Raw genomic sequence first — 24,415 nt, 5'->3', positions numbered from 1 at the left:
TTAGATGACTAAATCAGCTCTTTTTTTAATCTGGGGAAGCTCAGGCAGGCAGAGCCACCTGCCAAAAAAGTGTGTGACCAAAGCCTTGCTCAGTCTCTGAAGCCCTGGGTCAGCACAGTGCCTGTGAACTGGGTGACAACTGTGTCTAAAACCAAACACCGGTGTCCAAAGGCCACCCGTGCTCTGCTTCCCGGGGCCTTCCATGCCCATTCGTGTCACTGCCCAGCCCAGCTGTGCTCGGGGCTGGCATGGTGCCCTGCCCTGACCGCGGGTCCCCATCCCAGGGGGGGCCGCTGGCATCCCCCAACATCCCGCAATATCCCCCGACACCCCCTGGCACCCCAATATCCCCTGGCACCTGCCATCACCCTGGCATCCCCTGGCACCCGGACATCCCCCATCACCCTGGCATCCCCTGGCACCCCGACATCCCCCATCACCCTGGCATCCCCTGGCACCCCGACATCCCCCATCACCCTGGCATCCCCTGGCACCCCACCATCCCTCGCCATCCCCCATCCCCGCACGTCCCCGGCGCCGCCTGCTGAGGGGCTGTGCCCGCGGGCTGCGCGGCTCCTGGCAGCATTACGGCGGTTGGTTACGGTAACTGTCGCGGCGGGGCCGGGGCCGGGGCCGGGGCCGGGGCCGGGGCCGGGGCCGGGGCCGGGGCCGGGGCCGGTGGCGGTGGCGGTGGCGGGGAGCCCCGGGCAGGTGAGCGGCTCCCCTCCTGTCCTTCTGCAGTGTCACAGCTCCAGTCGTACTCGTGCTGCTGGAAATCGAGCGGCTGAAGGCAGAGGCTTTCCCCTGCTCTCAGCAAATCCCTGCGATGTCCTTGGCACGAGTGGCCCGGCTGTGCCCCCTTGGAGCCTGGGGCTGTCACCGGCCCCGCTGGTGACTGCTGGAGCTGGAGCTGGAGGGTGCAAAGCACAGAGCAAACTGCGGCACTGCGTCCCCAGCAAGCCCACCCAGCGCGGCCCCCGGCCCTCTGATCCCCGGCTGTTTCCGTAAGGGAGGAGCCCTGGCCACTCCTCAGGGCAGGGGTGAGGGGGAAGAGGTGTCACCCTGTCCCGCAGCCCCCGCCGGTGCGAGCTGTCCTGCAGGCCAGGAGCGCTCCCAGCACTCTCCTGCGACCCGCGCAGTGCCGGAGCGAGGAGTCAAAGACCGCTCGCTCTTCCAGGGCAGCGCTGGCAGCGGTGCTGTCCATGGTACCAAAGGCCAGCGCTTCCAGCACTGGAAGTTCCCTGTTTTCCAGGTGGCCAAGCACTGGAACGCGCTTTTGGCCCAAACCACTGAGTGCCCGGCCAGGAGGGTCCCGAGGCAGGGGACAGCTCACCTTTGTCCTCAGCTGATGCAGATGCCACCATGGTTCCTGCGTCTCTCCAGTCACGCTCCAACATCAGCCAACCCAAGGATTTTACTCGTGTCCTGCCATTCCAGCTGTCCATGGCCATCCTGGGTAAAGCTGCTCTGATTTTCCAGTGGTTTCCCCTAAGGGTAAGGAATGGTTTCCAGTGGGGATCAGCCAACCCGCCCCTTTAACTTCCCAGGGCTTTTGGATCAGAAATCCCTGGATGCCTGTTCTGCTGTCAGCGGTCACTGGGAATTCCTGGTCCGGCGGCTCCGGGAGGACAAGGAGTGTCGGAGTGCAGTACAGAAGAACCTCCTGCAGCTGCAGGTGGGACACCTGGGCTCCTGCCATTATTATGCACTTCAAAAAGAGGGGGGTTTGCTGCTGCCCAGGCTGTTAAATGGAAATTCCTGTACCAGAGGCTGCCCCCAGCTCTGCCATGGCCCTTCCACCTCCAGCTGCAGAGCAAAGCCAGCTGACATTTCACACTGTCACAAGGATGCCTTTAGTCTCCTTTAGAGAGCCTGAGACTCTAAAAATGGATCCAAACATTCTTCAGGAAAGCAGACTTTGGTCACAATGAAAATTTCCAGAGGCAGTGGAGGTTGGGCAGAGCTACAGCAGCTCCCAAGGCAGCTCAGGAATGAGCTTCACTCGCTCCACACAGGGCAAGGGAAATGCAAGGTGTCTTTGTGAGGAGCTGGGGGCCGTGGTTGGAACACGGGAATGCAGAACTCCTGGGAGAGGCCTGGCCTGGCCAGCAGGACCTGCCACAGACAGAGCGGGGTGTGAAGGAGCCTCCTCCAAGAGACAGTCTGGAGCCTCTGCTGCTTTGGGTTGTGAAGGGAGCACAGAAACTCAGCTCTGTGCTGGCCTCCAGAAGAGGCTTCAGGGAAGGTTTCACAGGCTAAAAATGAATCCTGAGTGTTGACCGAGGTGTTTTGAGAACCTTGCATCTCAGTGAGTTTGAATTCTGAATCAACTGAGTGCCTGCCAAAGATGAGATGAGCTCAAAATTTTGCTGCTCATTAAAAGGTTAAGACTAGAGTTTGGAAAAATAGTAAAAAGCAAATATTTTTCACCATAAGTTAAACCTGAGGTAGATAGAGTGCTAAATGTAAGCCAGGTCTTAACAAGAAGCCAGAGCGTGCAGCTCAGCTTTGCAGGGATGAGCAGCACGCCCTGCCAGCGTGGGCTCTGCGGTAACTGTTGCCTCTGTTGGTTTATTCCAGGAGTTGTGTCCTAGAAAAACCATGCCAAACTATGCTAAAAGAGTCGATGTGCAAATTCCCCAGTTAAATGATGAGGGTGAGGTCATTGAAGTGAAGGACAAGGAGCAGAAGAAGAGGCGTAAATCGAAGGTTTGTTGGAGGCTGTTTGCCTTCCGTGGATGCTGCATGTCAGTGTTTGGGGAGGAGAGAGGACAGCTCGTGGGAGACAGCACAGTGAATTTGGAATTGCTTCGTTCTTTCCCACTCCTGCTTTTGGATTGCCCCATCATGAGCAGTTCACAGGGACCAGGGCTTGCTCAGCACCTTCCCACACGGGAGGGAGTTTGGGAGGCATTCCCAAACTTCTGCCTCGTCCCTGTGTGTCCCCAGTCATGGCACAGCCCTGGGGCCAGGGGCCTTCTTCCCTCAGAAGAAAGGGTGCAGCTCTCAGGGCTTCCATTTATGCCACAGAACACGGCCTGGGAACAACCCTGGACTAAGCAGGGTCTTGCTGCTCTCTGGTTTTCCTTACTCTAGGCTCATCCCTAGAGCTGATAGGTTCAATACCATGGAATAATGCTGCATTCCTGCCTCTCTGAGTTACTTTTCCTTATTTCTCTTGCCATCAGACGGAGGATTTCAGTCTGCACGAAGCCTATCGGGAACTGAAAACTCAAAAGATCAAGCTGGAAGAGAGGAATGTCTTCTGTGGCCCCTACAAGACCTGTGTCCTCATGGAGCAGTGAGTAGAGTGCTCGGCTGTGGGGCCAAGAGCAGCTGTAGGAAAGCTGTTCCATTCCCTGTGATCCTCCTGGATGGCTGGAGAAGGGTCCCTCAGTGTCAGTGTTAAGAAATCTCCATTTTTCAAGTAAAGACACCAAGATAAGCTGTTTTTAAAGGAATAAGGGTTGGTGATCCATGATGTATCCCAAGGGATATGGGGCTGGGAGGAGCCCTGGCCCCTCTGCCCACGCTGATACAAAGGGGGATGTGCAGATTTAGGGACTGTGGTGGTGCCCTGCAAAGGACTCAGCACTGGAGTGCTGCCCGCCGTGCCCAGTTAAAGGCAGGGAAATGCTGAGCCAGGCCTGGCTAAACTCAGCCCAGGCACTGCTTCTGCCAGGTGTGACAGGAGCAGGAGAGCCCATTTCGGCGGTGGGGACTGGGTGGCCGCTGCCAGCAGGAGGCTGAGGCTGCTCCGTGTGCCAGGAGGGAAGCAGGAGCCGCTGCTGCTGCACGGCCACGCCGGGCCCGTCAGGGCTCTGTGCCTCCGCGAGGACAAAGGGCTCCTGCTCAGCTGCAGCAGCCTGGAGCTCAGCATCAGGTGAGCTGGGACACCCAGCCCCGGCAGAATGAGGGGAAAGGGAAGGACGGGGTCAAACCTTAATGCTGAGCCTGACTTGACCGCTGCAATTTCTCTGACGCCTTAGTGGAACAGCTCCTGGTGTGTGGGAGCGGAGCTGGGCACATTAAATAGGGAATAATAATGGAGCCACATGGAAGGAATCTTAAAGTTCTCCTCCCTGTAGGTGCTGGAATATTCACAGCGGTGCCTGTGTGAGAACCTTCACGGGTCACTATGCGAGCATCACCTGCCTGCATTCCCACCAGGAGCACTTTGTGTCGGGAGCTGGGGATGGCATGGTGAAAGGTGGGAGAGGGCAGCACTGGGAGCTCCCAGCCAGAGGGAATCACTGCAGAACGGGCAGGGGCTGCGGGTGGAAGGGAGGCTGTGAGTCAGAGCTGGGGACACGTGCACACACAGTCTCTGATTGTGTCAGGGACTAAATTCTCATTATTTCTGCTTTTATTCAGAATTAATGGCTTTGTGGCTGTAATGCCATCCCAACTCTTGGGCAAGTGGTATCAACTTTCAGCTTTGCCAGATGTTTCCTTATAGAATAAAGGTGAAAAAGATGTGCTTTTTCTGGAGTTCACATTTAAATTGTTTGCTGTGCAATTATGCTTTTTAAACCATCACTCAGCTCCTCACAGAGCTGCAGGTACAAGGTGTGACTGTAATCCAATCATATTTTTTAATGGATGTTGTACTCCCAAAACTCATCATTGGGGCAGATGCATTTTTAAATCTCCTCCTCGTTGCCCCAGCAGTGTGGAGCCTGAAGAGTGGGAAATGTCTCAGGACTCTGATGCACAGCAGCCCTGTGTGGGCAGTGAGGATGGACGGGACCCACGTGGTCAGTGGGGGTCACCGAGGGCTGGTGAAGGTCTGGAGTGCTGAGACAGGGGCTCTGATCAAGGTGAGTTTCATCTTGGGTGGATAATTCTGTGCTAAATGGTCAAAATTCTTGCTAGTTCATCACGGGTTTTTTTGCATTTGCCAAAGACTTTCTAAAAAGGAAAATACAACCCCCAAAGCAGTCTAAACCAATCAAGGCAACTGCAGATAATTTAAAAACTAACTTGCAACCAGCTGCTGATTTTAAGGCAGGCTGTGATTTGCTTCACCCCCGTCACTGCTCCCTCTCTGCAGACTTGTTCATCTCTGCTCTCATAGAAACCTTCTGAACCTGGGAGATGATGGGAGAGCTTCGCCAGCCTGGGGCTGGGGGCTCCGGGGTCAGCCCAAAACAGGAACCTTGCTCTCAGCAGCAGCTTCTGGAGCTGAAGCAGCTGGGCAGCTGTGGGAGCACTGAGTCTGTGAATTCCCTGGTAGGGGTCCAGGATCAGCGTCAGCCCCTGCCTGGGAGAGGAGGGGAGCTCTTTATCTAAGGAGAAATGGAGAGATAGCCCAGATATCCCAGCTCCAGCTGAGGCCCTTCCCCCACAGCCAGGGCAGCCCCCTCTTCCCTCCTGGGACAACATTCCAGAGACCACCAAGGTCTCAGTGGAGTAACATCTCTTTATCACAGGTAATAAAGATGGAAAAGGGATGTTATTCCATGCCAGGCACCAGCAGCACTCAGCAGCAGCACCAAGCCCAGAACATTTCAGTGACTATAAAACAGACACAGCTATCATGGGGTGCACTGGTACAATAACACTCTATAAAACCATATCAGGCTGGTGTCCCGAAAGCCATGGACACCTCAGACAGATTTACACTCAGATTACTGATTGTGTTGCACCTTCTTCTTTTACTTTGCAGACATTAGAGAGGCACCAAGGCCCAGTTCTCTGCTTGTCCTTTGACCAGTGGCACCTCGTCACAGGGAGCAGTGATGGATATGCCCTGGGATGGAGCATGTTGGGAAAATTTAGGAGATGCCTGATAGCTTTCTTCCATCCCAAGTAGGAATCAGATGTGTTTCAAGTTGTATTCAATAATGGACTGAATCTGTAAAGAAAAAGTGTCCCTTACAGGACCAGAAAATGCCTTAATTAGCAGTGTGAGGATTTGAAATTATCCCCACTTTCACTAATCTCTATCTCAAAGGCTCTGTCAGGCACCACATGGTCACAAGCAGCATTTTCAGTTAAGACCTGGAACAACCTGAAATGCAAACCCACAACATTTTATCACAACCAGGGATGACTAAAGACAGACAGAGCACAGTCCAATATTCCAAGGATCCCCTGCTGTGTGCCACAGGGTGTCACATCACCTGGGCAGGAATAGAGGTGGCCCAGTTTCATGCTGACCAACTGTGTGTTATGCCATCCTCTCAGACTTAAATTGTATCTAGAACTGTGAAAACTGGAGAATCCTATGGTTTTCATTCATTTTCCTGGACGTAAAACTGAAATTTCAAATGCAGCAGATGGCCACGACCATATGGTTGCTATGGGGAGCATGGAATCACAGAATCACAGAATGGTTTGGGTTGGAAGGGACCCTAAAGATCACCTCATTCCAACCCCCTGCCACAGGAAGAGACACCTTCCAGTGGACTTCAGCCACTGGGCTGTTGGTTTGGACGTGGAGTGATCTGAGAGATCTCTGTCAGACCTTTGCAATGTCCTGATCAGCTCCTCAGTGCAGGCTGCTGCTGCAGCCAGAGCTCTGCTTCTCCTGCAGGCCAAAAGAGCTCGCTGACCATTTCCCCTTGTGCAAGCACCACGGAAGTGCCAGCCTCACCTGGTGTGTTTTCAGGGAAGTCCTGTCCCTGGAGTTCCTGTACCTCAGAGTCATCAGCGGCTGTGCCGATGGATGCATTCGGATATTCAACTTCCTGACTGGCACCTGCCTCAAAGTGTTGGAGCCCACCAGCAGCAGGGACCCCGTGTCTGCTCTCTATGCTGCAGGAAACAGGTGGGTGACAGCAGCTGCCAGGACGCTCTGACCCAAATTCAGTAGATTACACTGACATTTAAGGAACTTTGTCTTTTTCCTTCTCGCAAATAACTTTTAAAGGGCTCCACTACTTATTAACTGCTTCAATAATCTGGTTTAGTTCACAATGGCTGAAAATATTTCCTTAGTCTCTTCAGCAATGTACAATTTCCTGTTTCTCTACAGCTGAAGATACAGACCCAAATGTAAAGCTGAATTCAGAAATTCTTAGGAGGTTGGAGAACCAAGCCAATACCTGACAGTCTCTGCCTGTTCCCTGACCTACAGCCTTTTTGTAAAGGCCAATAACGAGCAATCCCTCCAGGTTAATTCACTTTTGCACCTCTAACTAAAGGCAGCTCCCAGCTTCTGTGGAAGCAATGGGTAAAACACTGCAGTGGTTTCAGGGCTGGGCTGGCCACACTCTAAAACACAGCAATAAAGTGGCAGCTATGAAGAAATGAACGCCATCCCAACCAGACCAGCACAGCCCCTCAGTCCACACTTAGATGTCCCTGACAATATGGTTTTTGTAGTTAGGTACTTCCATCGTTTACCACTACTCTGATCTAGCTCTGTCCACTGCTGATTTTCATCCTGATTATTTTTACATTAATTCTGCTGTGGAGCTGAATGAAAAGAGCACCAGAGACTCCCACAGAGCACAAGTTACAATGTGCAGTGTGTGACTGATGGGGTCAGTTGCTGCTGCTCCTTCAAGGAGAGATGAGGATCTCGGATCTGTTGGAGGCCCTGGGGTTGGTGTTGCACAGGAGCCCCTCAGGCAGGACCTGCCATGTCTGTGATTCCTGTGCTTTTCTGGCTCTTCCCTCCCTCCTCCAGGGTGGTGACCAACTCCCCCAGCAGACTGCTGCTGCTCCAGTTCGAGGATGTGGTGTGGGACTATTCCCTACCTGCCGACAGAGAGGAGCTGAAGAAGGACAAGAGGTCCCGGAAGGGGAAGCGCCAGGGCGCCAGTGCAGAGCAGCAGTGAGCTCGGGACAAGTCCCTGAGATCTCACCAGGGACAAAAGAGCTGTGGAAGACCCAAAAGTATCACACTGAGCCTCTTCTTTTCTGGCTTTTCCAAACTGACTTACAAACCAAGCAGCCGCTGCCTCCAGCCCAGCCAATATTCAGCCTCTCTGCTGTTGTCAAGAGCAGATGTGCTGTTCCATTTCAATGGTTCTGTCATTTTCTAGGCTTCTCTGAAACCTTTCTGCCTTTTTACAAGGGTTTGGTGTAACTTCAACACATTTTTCAAGACAGGCACTGTCATTTTCCAACTGAGTAAGACAGAAATCAGTAGTAGTATTCATATTCACACAGCTGGTGGGCTTGGAAACACGCTGCTGATTCAGGGCTTGAATTATTCATTACAAACACCCGAGAAAGTGAGAGAACACCTACATTCAGGATCTGCCATCTCTGGGAAAGCCAACTGCACAGAAACAGGCACCTTTTCAATTGTAACACAGTGATTTTGTTTTTAGTCAGAGCTATTCAATACAGCGTGATGACAAATCCTCCAGCTCCACAAACTGAGTATTGCAGATAAACTGATGGGCTGGGCAAAGGTTCCTGCTTCCAGGCCAGCAGATGCCACCTGATGCTCTGCTTGGTAAAAGACAGGACCCAGGGAACAGCTGGAGCTGTGTCAGGGAGGCTCAGGCTGGAGATCAGGGAAAGGCTCTTCCCCAGAGGCTGCTGGCACTGCCCAGGCTCCCCAGGGAATGGTCCCGGCCCCGAGGCTGCCAGAGCTCCAGGAGAGTTTGGACAGCCAGGGATGCCCGGGGGGGATTGTTGGGGGTCTGGGCAGGGCCAGGGGCTGGGCTGGGTGATCCTTGTGGCTTCCTCCTAACTCAGCTTATTCAGTGACTCTCTGACTCTGTACTCTGCAGTGTGTAGGAAAGCCTCTCAACCCCAAATGTGTTGCTTTTATTTTTGGCTACAGGTGACGAAGCTGAACAGGACCCTGCTTCCCGTGCACCTGAGGAGACAGAGGCCACTTTGGAGTGTGAGCTGCCCCAGAGAGACCCAAGCTGTCCAATGTCCCCTGACAAGTTCCTCCTAACAATCAGTACCCTGCAGAGCTTCTGCAAGCCAGGCGCAGTGAGCCCCAGCCCCAGTTTGCTCTCTGCAAAAGCCAGGGCAGCTCGGCAGCAGCACCCTGGGGAGGTGCCAGTGTCCAAAATGCCCCTGCAGCACAAGGAGGAGCAGGCAGCCCAGCTCCAGCGCGCCAGGCTGCACAGCCATTCTCTGACCATGACAAAAATCTCAACACCCTTTGAAACCAAAATGCTGCGGCTCAGGCTGAAGAACTCTTTGCACAGCCCCACTGTGAAATCCTCCATCCCTGCTCCCTGTGTTGTACGTCCCAAGTGTGGTGGCTCACTGGGAGAAAGGAAAACGCCCAGTGGCCATGGGAAAGACACTCCTGGTCCCAAAGATGGGGATCAGCTCATCGATCTCTGCACAGCTTCTTCAGAGCTGATCCAACCAACACCTGGCACGGCTGCAGAGCTGAGGAATGAAGCTCCCAGGAGAATAAAGCCATTCTGTCCCTACGCTCCCCGCAGGGACAGTGGGTTCAGGCTCATGACAGCAGAGCAGGAGGTGTGTGAGGCAGCTGTGGCAGTTCAGCACCAGGCACAGCAGGCAAAGCCCACAGAAGATTAAGAAAGAGCCAGAAGGAAAGCCTGGCTGAGGAAAATTAAAGGCCTACCTGTGCATTCTTTTACTGGGGAGAGGAAAACACCTGCTCGAGAACTTGGGCATAAGACATTTATCTGAGGTGATCCCCAAGTCCAGCCAACAGCCACGACCCGGGATTCTGGTGTCCAGCTGACTCTGCCACGTGGCTTTAAGTATAAAATACAGATATATTCATTTCTATATATTTAAGTATATTTAGTTTATTTAAGTATACTCCCTGTGGTTTTAAGTGTAAAACACTTCCCCACGGTACGTTTTCCTAAGAAGTACTGTTGGGATATTCAGCTATTTGTCAAGGCAGTGGGTGGACTGAGCTCTCTCCTGGATTTAACTCCCTAAACCTGCTGTCATTATCAACACAGCACTGTCTGTCACCAGCACAGCTCAGGACGGGCTCAACCCTGTGAGAATAATAATAAAAACGTCTTATCAGAGCTTTTGTGGGTTGATTAGGGGGTAGAAGCTGAAGATGTGTGGACTGAAAGCTGATGGGACAGTGGCAAAAAGTCTGTTTGGAGGCCAGTAAGTGGGGGTTGGTCCTGGGTCTGATTTTGTTTAACCTCACCATTAAGTAATGCCCCAGCCCATGGGCAGGGTGAGGTGCTGCCATCCAGAGGGGCCTGGCCAGGCTGGACACAGAGCTGAGGGAAGGAACTGCCCTGGCGAGGAACAGCCCCAGCACCTGCGGAAGGCAGCTCAGACTTCATTTCTGTGAAATGCAAAATAGGGTAAGGGGTTCACCTTCCCCATTTCTGTGGATAAATATCTACGTGTACTTGATTGTGGAAGGTTTCCTGTCCATGGCAGGGGGATGGAACTGGATGGTCTTTAAGGTTTTTTCCAACCCCAACCACTCTGTGATTTTGTGGTTTCCAGTAATGCTGAGAACTTAACAGGATGACAAAAAATTGATGATTTGCTCATATTTGAAAAAAAGCTATTTATCTAGCTTTGAGTGTCTGGGCTGGCGTACCAAAAAATCTATTGTATCAGAGGTTTGAGAGAGGCCAGTTCTGCCCACGGTCATGTCTTTCATGCTGAAAGGGGCTTTCAGCAGCTGTTCTGGTTTGAAATGAAAGTCTCTGAAACTCTCCCCACAGCGGGGTTGTGATTAGCGTTGGTTTGTTTAATTCAATGCCATCTTCGACTGGCAAACCCTGGGATGAAGCCAGTGAAAAAAAAACCACAGGGAGGCTGGCAGCTGGTGGCTGTGCCGAGGCACAGGGGCTGTGCCGGGCACGATGGAGGCATGGAGGGATGGAGGCATGGAGGGATGGAGGGATGGAGGCACGGAGGGATGGAGGGATGGAGGGATGGAGGCATGGAGGCATGGAGGGATGGAGGGATGGAGGGATGGAGGCATGGAGGGATGGAGGGATGGAGGCATGGAGGGATGGAGGCATGGAGGGATGGAGGGATGGAGGGATGGAGGCATGGAGGGATGGAGGGATGGAGGGATGGAGGGATGGAGGGATGGAGGCATGGAGGCATGGAGGGATGGAGGGATGGAGGGATGGAGGCACGGAGGGATGGAGGCATGGAGGGATGGAGGCATGGAGGCATGGAGGGATGCCACAGCCCGCCGCAGGATGGCAGCTTCTCCCAAGGAATGAGGGAGCGCACCCTGCTGCGGCCAAGGAACTGCGCCGCGACCCGCGGGGAAAACGCCTCTCAAGAAAGCCTGGTGGAAAAACATCACGGAAAGGCTGATTCCTTTCTGGCCATGACGAAGGGAGGAGGATCACAGGCTTGTGTTCAGCTTGGAGTCCATAAATCAGCACCGCCCTGCCGCTGTGGGTGCTCAGGTGACAGCCCCCCAGGATCCCCCGTTCCCCTCAGGCGGTGCCGGTTCCCCGGGATCCCCTCAGGCTTTGCCGGTTCCCCGGGATCCCCTCAGGATCCCCCGTTCCCCTCAGGCTTTGCCGGTTCCCCGGGATCCCCTCAGGATCCCCCGTTCCCCTCAGGCGGTGCCGGTTCCCCGGGATCCCCTCAGGATCCCCCGTTCCCCTCAGGCGGTGCCGGTTCCCCGGGATCCCCTCAGGATCCCCCGTTCCCCTCAGGCGGTGCCGGTTCCCCGGGATCCCCTCAGGATCCCCCGTTCCCCTCAGGCGGTGCCGGTTCCCCGGGATCCCCTCAGGATCCCCCGTTCCCCTCAGGCGGTGCCGGTTCCCCGGGATCCCCTCAGGATCCCCCGTTCCCCTCAGGCTTTGCCGGTTCCCCGGGATCCCCTCAGGATCCCCCGTTCCCCTCAGGCGGTGCCGGTTCCCCGGGATCCCCTCAGGATCCCCCGTTCCCCTCAGGCGGTGCCGGTTCCCCGGGATCCCCTCAGGATCCCCCGTTCCCCTCAGGCTTTGCCGGTTCCCCGGCCCCCCCCGGCCCCCCCGCTCCCCTCAGGGCCGTTGGCGGGAGCGGCTCGCGCCCCGGCCACGTCTCGCGCCCGGCTCCGGCCAGCGCGCACGCGCGGGCGGGCGGAGCGGCCGGGAGGGGCCGCGGGACGCGCCGCGATTGGTCCGCGGGCGTGACGCGCGCGGCGGGGCGGAAGTGGCGGCTCCGACCATGGTACGGGACCGGGAGCGGGACCGGGAGCGGGGGCTTGGACACGGGACACTGGACCGGGACCGGGAGCGGGGGCTTGGGCACGGGACGTTGGACCGGGAGCGGCATCCGGACTCGGACTGCGATCAGGGGCTTGGCCATGGGTCACAGGACCGGGATCTCGGGAGCGGGGCCGGAGCAGGGGCCTGGGCACGGATTGTAGGACCGGGGCCGGGACCCGGAGCGGGACCCCCTTCCCACAGGCCCCGGGCGAGCTGCGGGGCTCGGAGGCGCTCTCGGCCGCCACAGGCCCGTCCGTAGCAACAGCCCCCGGGCCCCAGAGCCGGTGCCCGGCGCTGTTTGACGCCGGCAGCTCTGGGGGTCGCTCCGCGCCTCTGCTTACGCAGGGGCTGCGGGAGAGCGGCTTCTCCCGGAGCAGTTCTCCCTCCTGGCCGCAGTCCCGGGCAGTGGCTGTCCTGGACGGCGCAGGAACAGAAATACTGCCCCACCTGGAGCGTTCCTCGGGCGGGGAGAGGGAAGACGTGTCGGAGGCTGTGTGTCAGGCCAGGTGCTCCTGGCACACCTGCGGGCAGTGGCGTTTGCGATCAGCTCGGGGGCTCGGCCCAGGTGCAGCTCACCAAACCGAGCCCTAAGATCACTTCTCAGATCACAGTGCAGGCTTGTGTGTGGTTAAATCTTCACGTGCTTCCCAAATTAATTCTGCTCCTGAGGTGCCTCTGTGATTTTTCTGGGTGAGGAACACTGTCCCAGGCTGAAGTTGAAAAGGGTTTCATTTTTCTCCTGTAACCCTCTGTCTCTGCTCCCCACCTCAGGACAGCAGTGATGACATTGAAGATGTGTCTCTCTTCGATGCAGATGATGATGTATCCAGGAGATCCAAAAAGTCAAAAATAAGGTTGGTGGTGACAGAGGGAGTTTCTGGAATGTCTCTTCCTTGTGTCAGCTTCCAGCACTTATTTCCCATATTTCCTGGACACTGGGTTCATGTTACAGTGCTGACCCTGACCCTGTGCATTGCTGGGAGACCCCTTGGCAATGTCACTTGTCTGCAGGAGCTGTGACGTGTTGTCCTTCATTCCAGGCACCCAGTGGCATCATTTTTCCACTTATTCTTCCGGGTCAGTGCCATCGTTGTGTACCTGCTCTGTGAGCTCTTAACCAGCAGCTTCATTGCCTGCATGGTGACCATCATCCTCCTCCTCTCCTGTGACTTCTGGGCTGTAAAGGTGAGTTCCCCTTGTGCTTTTTGTTATCTTTGCCTCGCTGCGTAAAAATAACTGCCAGTGATACTCACGTCCCAGAAAAGTCATTTATTTGTGCCTCTCCCACAGAATGATACCTCAAAACAGCCTCAGGTGCTGTGGTGGGTTGCAGAGCGTTATGAAATAAACTCTGACACCTCTGTGCACTTGGTTCCTTTTGAAAGTCGAGTGGAGAACATTTATTAGACTCCCTTTTGAGGCTTTGCTACCAGCTCAGAGCCACCACAAGCTCAGAGCCACCACAAGCCTGCCCCTTGTGCTGGAAAATGACTTGCTGGCTTGCTGTGGATCTTGTTCTCCCAGATGTGAGGCAGATGGAAAGCAGCAGCCCGGGCCTGAGCTGTGGCAGAAGGTTTCTTTGGCAGAAGACCCAGGGCTCACGGGTTCTGCTCTCTTTCAGAACGTCACAGGGCGGCTGATGGTCGGCCTTCGCTGGTGGAACCAGGTGGATGATGATGGCAGAAGTCACTGGGTGTTCGAAGCCAGGAAGGTCAGAGATTTTGGTCTAACCTTGTGCTCGTGTCTGCTCTATGAACCCCTGATAACTGCTGCTGCTGCTGCTGAGGGGAGATTGCACAGGGAACATTTACTGGCAGCCTCAGATCTGTGACCTCGTTTTGTGCAGGCTGCTGGATGAGCTTTTTGATTGTTGAGTTATTAAAAAATCCTCATGATGTATTGATCTGGCTTAATATAGGTAATGTAAGTCTGTGATTATTGGAGGTAGGAAATGACTCCTTTGGCTGTTTTTAAGCTTTGTAACTGAACCATGCAGGAAATGTCATTTTTCCCACACTTAGCCTTCTAGCCCCAAGCATTCCAAGAGTTATGATGCTGCTGCCTCCAGTGATTCTGAGAGGAAATGGAAAAGATTCCCTGAAGTGGAAACACTTTTTGTTGCGGAGATGTCTTTGTGTGATGTGGAAATGAGTCTTGGAAGCAGCCAGTGCTGTTGTGTGGAGGGAAATCCCAGGAAGTGTGGGGATTCTGCCCTGGTTTTAAGGACATGGGATCTGTAGGATGGAGCAGCCTGCTCTCACTGCCATTTCCTTTCTGTTTCTAGGTGTCAGCACAAGGGGGTAAAACCTCCTCTGAAGCAGAGTCCCGGATTTTCTGGCTAGGCCTGATCACCTGCCCTATGATCTGGGTGATCTTTGCCTTCAGCGCTCTCTTCTCTTTCAAAGTGAAGTGGTTGGTGAGTGCCCCCTGAGCTCCTCTCTGGCTCTGCCCTGTCTGAGCCCGGAGCTGACAGCTGCTGATGCTTCTTCCCCATCACAGGCAGTGGTGGTGATGGGCGTGGTGCTGCAGGGAGCCAACCTCTATGGCTACATCAGGTGTAAAGTTGGCAGCAGGAAGAACCTGACCAGCATGGCAACCAACTACCTGGGGAAGCAGTTCCTGCGGCAGGTGAGGCCTCCAGGGCTTCGGGGTCCCTGGGAAAAACAGGAGGGGCTTGTTGGTGTTCTGAGCCGTGCAGTGGGACCCTTCCCACGCTGCTGCTTGGGAGCCTGAGCCCCGTTAATTAAGGCTCAGAGCAGTGCTAATTGCTGCCACCCAGCCCCACGTGCAGTGGTATTGGCTGGTGCCATGGGTAAAAGCCGTGGGAATGACTGGAATGTGACTGGTGTGCTGGGAGTAACACCCCTGGCTGACAGGGCTGCCACTGCCCTTTGTGTTCCACCTCCACCCAGCTCTTTCAGCAGCTCCTGTTCTCCCCCAGCTCTGGGATTCCTCCTTCCAGGAAAGGGAGCAAATGTTGCAGCAGGAGCGACCCCCCCAGTTCCACTTCTCTGCTGCTTTTTGTGGCTGTATTGGTGGCTCTGGCAGAGGTGTTTTGGCTGCCACAGGTGCCCAGATATTTGCTGGAATTACTGCCATTAGTGTGATCAGAAGCTCAAGCACTGATGACCTTTCTTGGCACTCTGTGCTGGGCCCATCCCCTTCTTGGTTTGCTCCTCAATTCTTGTACCCTGGCAGGGGTTGCCCAGATGCCCAGGCCAGTCTCAGGCTCTGGCAGAAATGAATCTTTTGCCCCCAAATCCCAGCAGTGGCTCACAGAGTTCTCCTGCCCTCTTTGACCTTGCCTCCTGCAGACCATGGCTACAGAGGACCAAGCAGCATCCTGAGTGTGGTGGGAGCCTCCAGCCGGGCTGCATTCCCAGCAGTGACCAACAGAGAAGTTGCTCTGACCAATTTGGGAGCTGCACACAAGGTGTGAATCAAAAGAAGTAAATAAATTGTGCAAGACTTGAGGTTAACACTCCTGGCAACTTATATTCCATTTTCCACTAGCAGTTTGTGTTTAAGTCTTCTCTTTAGTTTGATTAACAAGAATTAATTTGCTTAAACTTTAAATTAAAAGATAGCCTGAGTGGGTTTCATAGAGGTTTAGAACTACTGGATGAGTTAAAAAAAAAATTGCTGGAGATTCTTCAGAAAAGCCATGTACGAGCCGAGCCTTGGGGACTCTCCTGCTCCTTCAGCACCTGGTGCCTGGGTGCTTTCAGTTGTGGGCACGTTTTGCTCTTGGAGGTTGTTGCTGCTTCTGCTACAGGTCAGGGAGAGATGTTTTGTCCCTGCATCCCTCACTGTGACTGGAATGGCTCTGAGAGGCTGCAGTGAGGGGCGTCTGAAGGAAATGGAGCTGCTGGGAAGATCCCTGAAGTCTCACAGCAGCTGCAGAGGGTGAGCTGTGAGCAGGCTCTGGTTTTCTGAAGCGTTCACAGACCTGGAGAACATCCTAAAGCCCTGGATCTCTGGGAATCCCTGCAGGCCTGGGCCTGTCTGGGGAGAGTGGCAAGAGCAGAAGCAGTTTCCAGGGAACTGGAACCCTGTTCCAGGCAGGGGCTGTGAGAGCAGCCCTCGTCTGCCTGGCCTGCCACACTGAGGCCATGGGGTGTCCTGGAGGGGACAGTGGGGCCATGGGGCTGTTCCTCAGGCCAGAGGGTGTGGGGATGTGAGTTCCCTGGCACAGGGGTGGGGCTGGCAGGGTGCCACGCTCTGTCCTGTCCCTGAGCTCCCCGAGGAGTGTGAGCTGGGGTGAGCCCTGTGTGGGGTGGCAGTGGTGTGCTCTGGGCTCATCCCTGCAGAGGGGCCAGCTCCTTCTCTGGGCTTCTGTCCCTGGAGTTGTGCTTCCACAGCAGCAGGTGCTGAACGTTCTGGGTGAGGAATTGTAAATGAAGAATTTACATGGTGGTTTGTTTTTGTCTCCTGGGTGCTGGGAATTGTGGGGCTGCATTACCCTGGTTCCTCTCCCTCTGCTCTGCAGCACTGGCAGCTGCACATTTGTTTAACTCTGGATTGATACCTTCCTTTTGTAAATACATGTTTATAAAATCTTGAAATTAAAATGCTGCTTTGTTTAACCAGCCCAGACATCCCTTCTGTGGTTCATGGCTCAGCTCAATTTCTGCCCTGTGTCCTTGTCAGGCACCTCTAGCAGGAGCTTATGGTCCATTTGAACAGTGCTGCTCCTCCAGCTCTGGCACAGTTCTGTCAGCCAGGGCTCCAAGCACTGCCCCAGCTGTGGAGCTGTCACCACACACAGCTGAAGTCGCTGTCTCCCCAGGGCTCATCTCCTTTTGGGGGCACTCAGAGGTGCCCCCTGCCCAGACCCTGCTCAGTCCCACACCAGAGGAACTTCAGTGCCCATTTTCATCCACGGGATCAGTCACTTCTAGGGAATCAACGTGAAGAGGCCAAGTTCAGTCAAACCCCCAAGTAAAGACCCTTCAGCAGCCACATGGGGCATGCAGGTCCTGCAGGGAGGAGTGGGAATCCTTCCTGCTCCAGCCCAGCCAGCCCCTGTTCTCTGCTGGGCGAGGGGCTGGCACAGCTCCAGCCACGAGCTGCTGCTTCTAAAATGTGTTAAAAGGTTTGGACTCAATGTTTATTCACCTGCTGCCAGAGCTCCCCCCTGACTCCTGGAAAACAGGGCTTTTCTGGAAGTTGCAGTTTATTTAACCAAGGACAGAGGCATTTCTTTTTAGGTGCCTTTAAATAGAGCCTTCTTTGGGTTATTTTTAGTTTTTGGCAAACAGTCAGGGTTTTGGCTTCTGAGAAACTGGCAGTTTATTGCATTCCTGTCATGGATCAGAACCAAATTTCTTATCTCTGCTGCAGTTGGGTGTGAGTCTGGTTTGATTTTCACTCGCCGTGTGCTGGGATTTCCTGGGGAGCAGGAAGTGGGCGTTGCCTCAGAGCAGAGAAATTCTCTGAATGTGCTTTTTTCTGCAAGGCCCAGCACTCCACACTGAGCCAGCTTCTTGAGCATCAGCTGGGTAATGCTGGCCCCACCTCAGACCTGGGTGGGGCTGATCTGGGAGGGTTTAGAGAGCAGAAATACTCCAGGAGTAGTAGTAATAATAATAATAATAATAATAATAATAATAATAATAATAATTTTGCTCTGAAGTAGCGAAAGATGGCTGGGATGGTGCAAGCACAGCTGGAAGCTGGGCTTGGGATTATCCTCATTTCACAGGCAGAGCCCTGTTTGGGGTCCTCGTTGGGCCACCAAGGGAGGAGCTGGGCTAGCACAGGCCCTGGGGCGCTCTGGCTGCCCGGGGTGCTCACACCAATCCCTGCTGTCGCTGTTTGGTGGCACTGGGGACCTGTCCCCTCCCTCCCCCTGTGCAGGTGCTGGATTTAGAGGCAGTGCTTTCCATGCCCTGTGCTTTAACACATTCCTGGGATGCATGGGGACTTTGTAACCCCAAAGACCTTCCTGGGCAGTTTCCCCCATTCCCTTCCCCTCCCTGGTGCTGTCCAGGATGTGAGGGTGCCGGGCAGCCGGATCTGGGCACTTGGAGCCTGCAGGAGCTCCCTTCTGGCTGCCCTCTGCACCCTGGGGGTGTTCAGTGGGCACAGCAAACCCAGAGGGGGTGAGGATGGGTGGCCTTGCCTCTCATGCAGCCTGGGAAGGAAGCATCCTGCTTTCCTGAGGGATTCTTCAAGAGGAGAAGGAGGAGACAGGATTTAAAGCCCAGGAAGCGAGCCCAGGCTGCAGCCCCCCGAGGTCGTGTCAGGTGCTGAATTAATTATTGCCCAGACAAACGAAATCCGCTTCCAACAGCTGAGTCTGCTCCTATGGAAATGGCCATGCCAAAGGTCCCCTAAATCAAAGTTCCTTTTCTGAGCCTGCTGAGTGCTGCTGCTGCTGCTGAGGAGTTGCTGATGGAAAACTGCGGTGCCCCTCTGGCACCTGCGGCTGGGACAGGAGCCCCAGGCTGTGTCTGCACCTCCAGCTCTGACAGGTCCGGAGTGGCTCAGGAATTACTGCCATGGAAACCCCCCGGGTGGCAATGAATTCCATATGGAAACCGTGTGTTCCTGGGGAGCCCCTCTGGTCACCTTCCCTGGGCACAGAAGCTGCCATGCTTTTGTTTTATTCCCATCCTTTTGATGGATTTCCTCCCCTCAACTATTAATTTGTAAATTACCCGATTAGCGGCTGTTCATGCCAGGTCAGCCCATCCCCCTTTGCTGCACATTTCCAAGAGCTTTAATATTTCCCAGAATGTATGCCAAAGCCACGCTGAGGTTCTTCATCTGACTGTTCTCTCCGTGAACCCTGCTCTGTAGAAGTCCCAACAGTTTGCTCCTCATGGGAGTTGTACTTTCTGCTCTGTTGTTCCTCACATTCCTCCAAGAATCCTTTAAAACCACCGGGATCACACTTGCCTCATCCCACCCATCCGGCACGGGAGAAGCATCAGTCTGAGGATTAATTGCTCCCCGAGTTCATTCCCGAGCCCTCCGGACTCCTCCTGGAAACCTCCAGGGCCTGTGGAGTCGTTCCTCTGAGTTATCCCTCTCTGTCTCACCAAGCTCCTTCCATTTCGTTCATTTTGGGTGAGCTCTGTAGCGTTTTTTCCCTCCTTTTCTTCTCAAGGCCAAAGCACAGTGTAAACAGCTCCATAGTAACCCCGGCGCCCTGAGTCATGGAGCTGTTCTGCCACGCTCCTGCTGCTCTGTGGTTCCCGAGCAGGGGAGGGCTCAGCTCCTGCTCACCGCTCCCTCCCGAGGGCACCCCTGCCCTGTTTTATGGCTTGTGCCACTTCTGCCCCAGTGGGACCTTCTGTGCGTGTCACCTGTCCCCTCTCCTCCGGGGTTTAAACTCAGCTCAGTTTGTTTTCACCAGTTCCTGGATTATGTTTTGTTCTTGTTGGAGCTCTCCTATCGGAAATCAGGCGACCCCCTACGGGAAGAAACGCTGATGTCTGCTCCAGATCAGGAGGCTGAAGGACAGCTTTATTAAAACGATACTCTATTACATTAATATACTATTTAAAGAGATGCTATCCTATTCTACATACTCACTTCTTACTTACCATCAACTAACTCAAACTGTGACTCTGCTGAGTCTCGACTAAACCCTGGCACCGAGCGCCACATCCAGAGCCGCAGGGCAGCAGAGGGAGCCCTTACGCTGTTCTTTAAAGAACAATTAAATAAATAATCACTTCGAAACGCAGCGGAGAAAGCTTCCAGGGCGGGCTCGTTGGAGACGAGTCCCGGGATCAATCCTGCGCCAGAGCCACCTGCGGCCGTGGCACTGCGGTGGGCACGGTGGCACCTCCCCGGTGCCACCCCGTGCCTCGCAGGGGGTGACAAAGAGGGGGACGGCCACCAACGCCAGCGCCGGGGCCGGGCGGGGACAGAGCGGGATGCGAGGGATATAACGGGAACATGATTCACCGCTCTGGTTACAGGGGTGTGAGCAGCCCTGCAGCTGGAAAAAGGCAGCAAAACGTGGATTTGCGGCCAGCTCGGTGTGTGGGGGACGGGCTGCCTGGGCTGGCGGCTCAAGCAGCCCTCGGGCCCGCCCCGATTTGGGGGAATGAGCTGTGATCTAATAAATGCTCCCTAGGAAAGGATTCGGCCCAGGGCCTCAGGTGGAAAAGTTCATTAAAAATCAGAGTCCAAATGGCCAAAGGAAGATTTTCCATCTGCATCCAAGTCTGCAAGCAAATATAGGCATTTGTAGGATGAGCTGTCATCCTGCAAGGATTTCTGCCAAAAAGGAGAAAGTCCAGGCAGGGAATGACAAATGGGAGTGGGTGGGAATGGGCTGATCCATGGGCTGATCCGTGGACTGATTTTGGGTGGATTACATGGATTTTTGAACTTCAGTGCCTGCTCAACTTAGGCTCAACACCACCCAAGGTGGGGAAGCAGCAGGAGCCCTGCAATTCCCGCAGGGAATGGCTCCCAGCTCTGCCCCCTGAGCATCCTCCTCTGGCTGGGAGCATCCACAGCCCCAGATGTGAACCCACAGCTCAGGTCTCTCCTGCTCCAAATATGTACCAGGAGGAAATTCCAGCCCTGGCCCCTCTTGGCAAAGCTCTCGGCTCTGCTCTCGTGGTTTGAGCTGCAGGACCTCTGACTTCCAGCTGCAAAGATCTTGTAGTTACACAAGAGGAAGCAGCACAGCTCATGTGCACGGGAATTATCCCGTGTCCTAAAGCTCTGCCGGGCCTGGAAGCCATCTGTGTGACCCTTCCCGGGGTCGGAGGGGAGACATTCCGTCTTTCCTGTGTCATTCCGAATAAAAAGCCAGAATCTGGCTGCTGCTCGCAGCCCTGGCAGGCGCTGGGTCCGTGTGTGGGACACTCTGAGCTGTTTTCCTTAAATGTGATTGAGCAACGCCCAAGCGCGTCCAGCCGGGAGCCGCCGGATCCCGGGGATGTGTCGGGGCCTTCAAGGAAAGGGAATAAAAAACGAGCACAGCTCAAGGGCTGAAACCTTGGAAGTCTGCAGGACTCAGCAGCTGCGAGGGGAAATGGTGACGATCTCGCTGTCTGGAGGGAATTTGAAGCATGGCCATGGATCCAAGCAGCGGGAGCACTGCCTGGACACGGCGAGATGTGGAATTTATTGCAATTTATTGCAATTTATTGCCATTCCTGACCTGTATTTCCTGATAGCTGAACAGTGTCAGTCACTGACAGCCAGAGAAGCTTCCAATTAACTGATTCCACTTTTAGTAATTTGTTCAAACCAACCCCATACAGGTGAAGTCAAATCCACCCCATTTTAAGTCCACGGAGCAGCCCTCAGGACACCCCCACATCCAAGGAATCAGTGTCCCAGGAGCTGTCAGCAGGTGGGTTTGGTGTGTCCAGCTCCAGCTGTGACACACCACCCCCAAAGAGCCTGTTTCTCTCAGAACAGAATAGAAATTACTTTTCATATTTAATTACCGGTGTTGGAGCTTGGTGTCTTCTCACTGCCCCTCTCCTTCCCAGCAACACAAACGTGTGCCAGGGCTGTGCAGATAACCCATAAATGAACAGACCCCAGGAGAGGGTCTGTCCCTGCTCCTGGGCTGGGATCTCTGGGGGAAGCCCTGGCTGGCTGTGCAGTTCCACCAGGGCAGGGTCACTGTGGCTTCGCTGGGTGGGACCAAGGCCAGAGCCCCGGAGCAGGAGCTTTTCATGCTGATACTTCCCAGGGGTGGCGTGGAAGGCCAGGCTCTGTCCTCGGGCAGGGTGGGACACGAGGCCGATGTGACCATGGGTGACAAAGCTCCCTGCCCCTGCCAGAGGGTGCCAGGGCCTTGTCTGAGCCCCCCAAACCTTCTCATGAGCCATCCTCTGGAGGTGGCACTGCTGGGATGGGCTGTGGGGTCCCAGAGTGGTCCTTGGCTCCCCAGAACAGGTCCCAGCTGTGAACGGGGACAGGGGCTGGCACAGGAATGCGGGAATGAACTCCTGCAGGGATGAAGGAGGGACAGCAGCCCGGGGAGGAGGGGAGGCAGTGGCCCTGGCTGTTTCTCGGACAGGAAAAGCGCTCCCTGCCTCGCCTGCCCTGGCGGGGCTGAGCCCTTGTGCTGTACCAGCAGAGGCTGGAGCTGTCCGAGCACTCGCTGGGGCAGCTCCCACCGCTCCCTCCCACCCCTCGGAACGCCAGGGTGACTCAGATTTCCCGGAGATGTTCTTATCTCGTCCTGCCCTCTGCCCTTCCCCAGCGTGCTGGGCTTTCCTGTGGATCCCACACGCCCGGGAGCTGGGACAGCCCGGGGAGGGCTGGGGGTCAGGGCAGGTCTGTGCCCCCAGCTCGGTTCTCCTGCAAGGAAAGGCCACGCAGAGCTGGGCATGGCTGAGAAATCCCGCCCAGGAATCCTGGGAAACCCCTCCCGAGCTCAGCCCAGCCCTGAGGGTCTCTCAACCAGGCAGAGGAGGAGGAATGTGTGTCATGCTGGATGGAAAGGGATTTTTTGGGACTCTGGTGAGACCTCTTGGATGTGATCCCGGGGAAGGAATGACTCGGAGGCGGCTCCACAGGCATTTCCCTGTGTATCCCTCACGGAACGAGCACCTCTGGCTGTAAACAATAAATCCTGGAAATTGTTCCACTCTCCCTGCACATCCCAAAGGCATCTGGAAAGGAGCCCAGCCCCGGGGAGGAGGACGGTGCAGGCCATGCCGAGTGTCCCGCTCTGCAGGGACAGGGATTTGGTGGAAGTGACGCAGAGTTTGGCCCAGCCCGGCCGGACTCGTGTCACACCAGGAGTGGCCTTGACTCCCGGTCCTGCCAGAGCCCAGCCTGGAGCTGTGCTGCCTCAGGTTCTCCTCATGCTGCTCTTCCCAGGGCAGGGGGCTCCCACAGGAAGGGATTATTCATTTCCAGGAATGTTGGAACCAGAGGGAGCTCCTGGAATCCTCCTCAGCACTGGGCTGCTGTGTCATTGGGGCTGGAACCGTGGAGCCAGGGCTGTTTCCATGAGTGCAGGTAACCATGGGAGCCTCTTCCCGAGCTCCTCCAGCCCTTACAGTGGGACAAGCACAGGATGAGAGCCCCAGCCTGTCTCAGAGCGACCACAAACCCAAAACCTCCCGTTTTGCTTGCTCTGAACCTGCATCCCCTGCTCTCGTCAGCGCGGCCTCGGGGGCTCTTTGGGGCCTTGGGAGCTGTTCCCTTCAGCCCCCACTGCTCCCATCCCTCTGGGACGGGCCAGCAGCACCCCGAGCAGGAAACCTGCAGTTTTTCAGGTGGAATAACCTCATGCTCAGCTCTGATCCCCTCTCCTCCCCTCTCCCCCTGGAGGAGCTGGGTGCACCCTCCAGCCCGGGCTCCCTGCAGCTCCAGCACAGGGCGGGGACGCGCTGGGGCCGGGACAGGAGTGAGCTCAGCGCTGGAGCTGCTGGCCCGGCAGGACTCGGCCCTGGGAGTGGCCGAACCCGGCTTTGGTTGCGGCGCTCTGTGCAAGCACAGGGGCTCAGCTGCAGGAGCCCCCGGCTCCCCCGAAAAGGGGATGGAGGTGCCAGGCCATGCCCGGGAGCTGCCAGGGATGGGGATGGAGATGGTGAAGCTCCTGTGACCTCCCAGCTGTGCCCACCCGTGCCAGGGGCTGCCCTGGGCGCAGATCAGCGCTGCTCCCGGGGTTGGTTTGGGTGGAGTTCCTCGGCTCGCTTGCATTTGTTGGTTTCTCCGCTGCCTTTTTGGGAGCATCCTCCCATGTTGTCCCACCTCGGTCCATTCCAGCTCCCACCCTCTGCCCCTGCCGTCCCCTCCTGCTCCCTGACTGCACTGCTCAGGATTGCGATTATGAAAATCCGCCCCAAAACACGATAAAGATGCGCTGTCCCTCCTCCGGGAGCGGCTCCGCCTGCCCTCCTCCGGGGACACGGCGGGGTCACCGCCTGTCCCCGCCGCCGGGCGAGCCCGCCTGGGCACTGCCAGCCCTGGCCCGCGGGCTCGGAGCGGGGCGGGCCGTGCCTGGGTGGTCCAGCTGTCCCCCCCTGCCCCAGGCGTCCCCCGGGGCTCCCGTGGCGCAGAGGCTCCATTACACACTTCCCAAACTCGCTGCCGGCTGCCAGAGGCGTTACTCAGTGCAGACACCGCGAGCGTCCAGATCCCATCCGTGCGCAGCCGGGCAGGAATTCCAGCCCGGGCCCCGCGGGGAGCCCTCGCCACCCGCTGCAGGTGAAAATCGGCTCCTGCCACGAGGGCTCCGCGTTTCAGTGCGAAAACCTCCGTGCTGTGCCTGCAGGGGACGGCGCAGACGGGGGCTGCAGGGAGAGCTGCTCCCCTCCTGTCCCCCACACACGCACCAGGAGGGCAAGCACGGCAGCCCCGGCAGGGCA

General features: G+C 55.8%; 2 protein-coding genes across 2 annotated transcripts; both read left to right on the top strand.

Moving 5' to 3' along the window:
* The first annotated feature begins 639 nt into the window (after positions 1-639).
* LOC128816984 (F-box/WD repeat-containing protein 10-like) lies at positions 640-9,901 on the top strand. Its single transcript, XM_053995037.1, is given in 12 exon segments — positions 640-711; positions 1,253-1,456; positions 1,548-1,675; positions 2,581-2,709; positions 3,189-3,301; positions 3,683-3,883; positions 4,089-4,210; positions 4,672-4,820; positions 5,669-5,811; positions 6,614-6,772; positions 7,637-7,845; positions 8,747-9,901. Coding segments are annotated over 11 exon segments (2,286 nt in total). The 5' UTR covers positions 640-711; positions 1,253-1,362; the 3' UTR covers positions 9,586-9,901.
* A 2,097-nt stretch (positions 9,902-11,998) lies between these two features.
* Positions 11,999-16,693, top strand: TVP23C (trans-golgi network vesicle protein 23 homolog C). The gene is made up of 7 exons (XM_053994649.1): positions 11,999-12,066; positions 12,876-12,958; positions 13,145-13,289; positions 13,726-13,815; positions 14,389-14,520; positions 14,604-14,732; positions 15,419-16,693. The coding sequence occupies exons 1-7, from the start codon at positions 12,064-12,066 to the stop codon at positions 15,449-15,451; spliced, it is 615 nt and encodes a 204-aa protein (XP_053850624.1). The 5' UTR covers positions 11,999-12,063; the 3' UTR covers positions 15,452-16,693.
* Positions 16,694-24,415: the final 7,722 nt, after the last annotated feature.

Source organism: Vidua macroura, chromosome 19 (genome assembly GCF_024509145.1).
Source record: "Vidua macroura isolate BioBank_ID:100142 chromosome 19, ASM2450914v1, whole genome shotgun sequence".
In the NCBI taxonomy this organism is placed as follows: domain Eukaryota; kingdom Metazoa; phylum Chordata; class Aves; order Passeriformes; family Viduidae; genus Vidua; species Vidua macroura.
Note: the sequence above shows the minus strand (reverse complement) of the source record. Positions and strands in the feature narration are given on the sequence as shown.

Excerpts from the sequence above, each read along its gene's own strand:
- TVP23C (XM_053994649.1), top strand. Across the intron at positions 13,290-13,725 it reads GTGACTTCTGGGCTGTAAAG|AACGTCACAGGGCGGCTGAT; the intron begins GTGAGTTCCCCT and ends GCTCTCTTTCAG. Across the intron at positions 14,521-14,603 it reads CTTTCAAAGTGAAGTGGTTG|GCAGTGGTGGTGATGGGCGT; the intron begins GTGAGTGCCCCC and ends TCCCCATCACAG.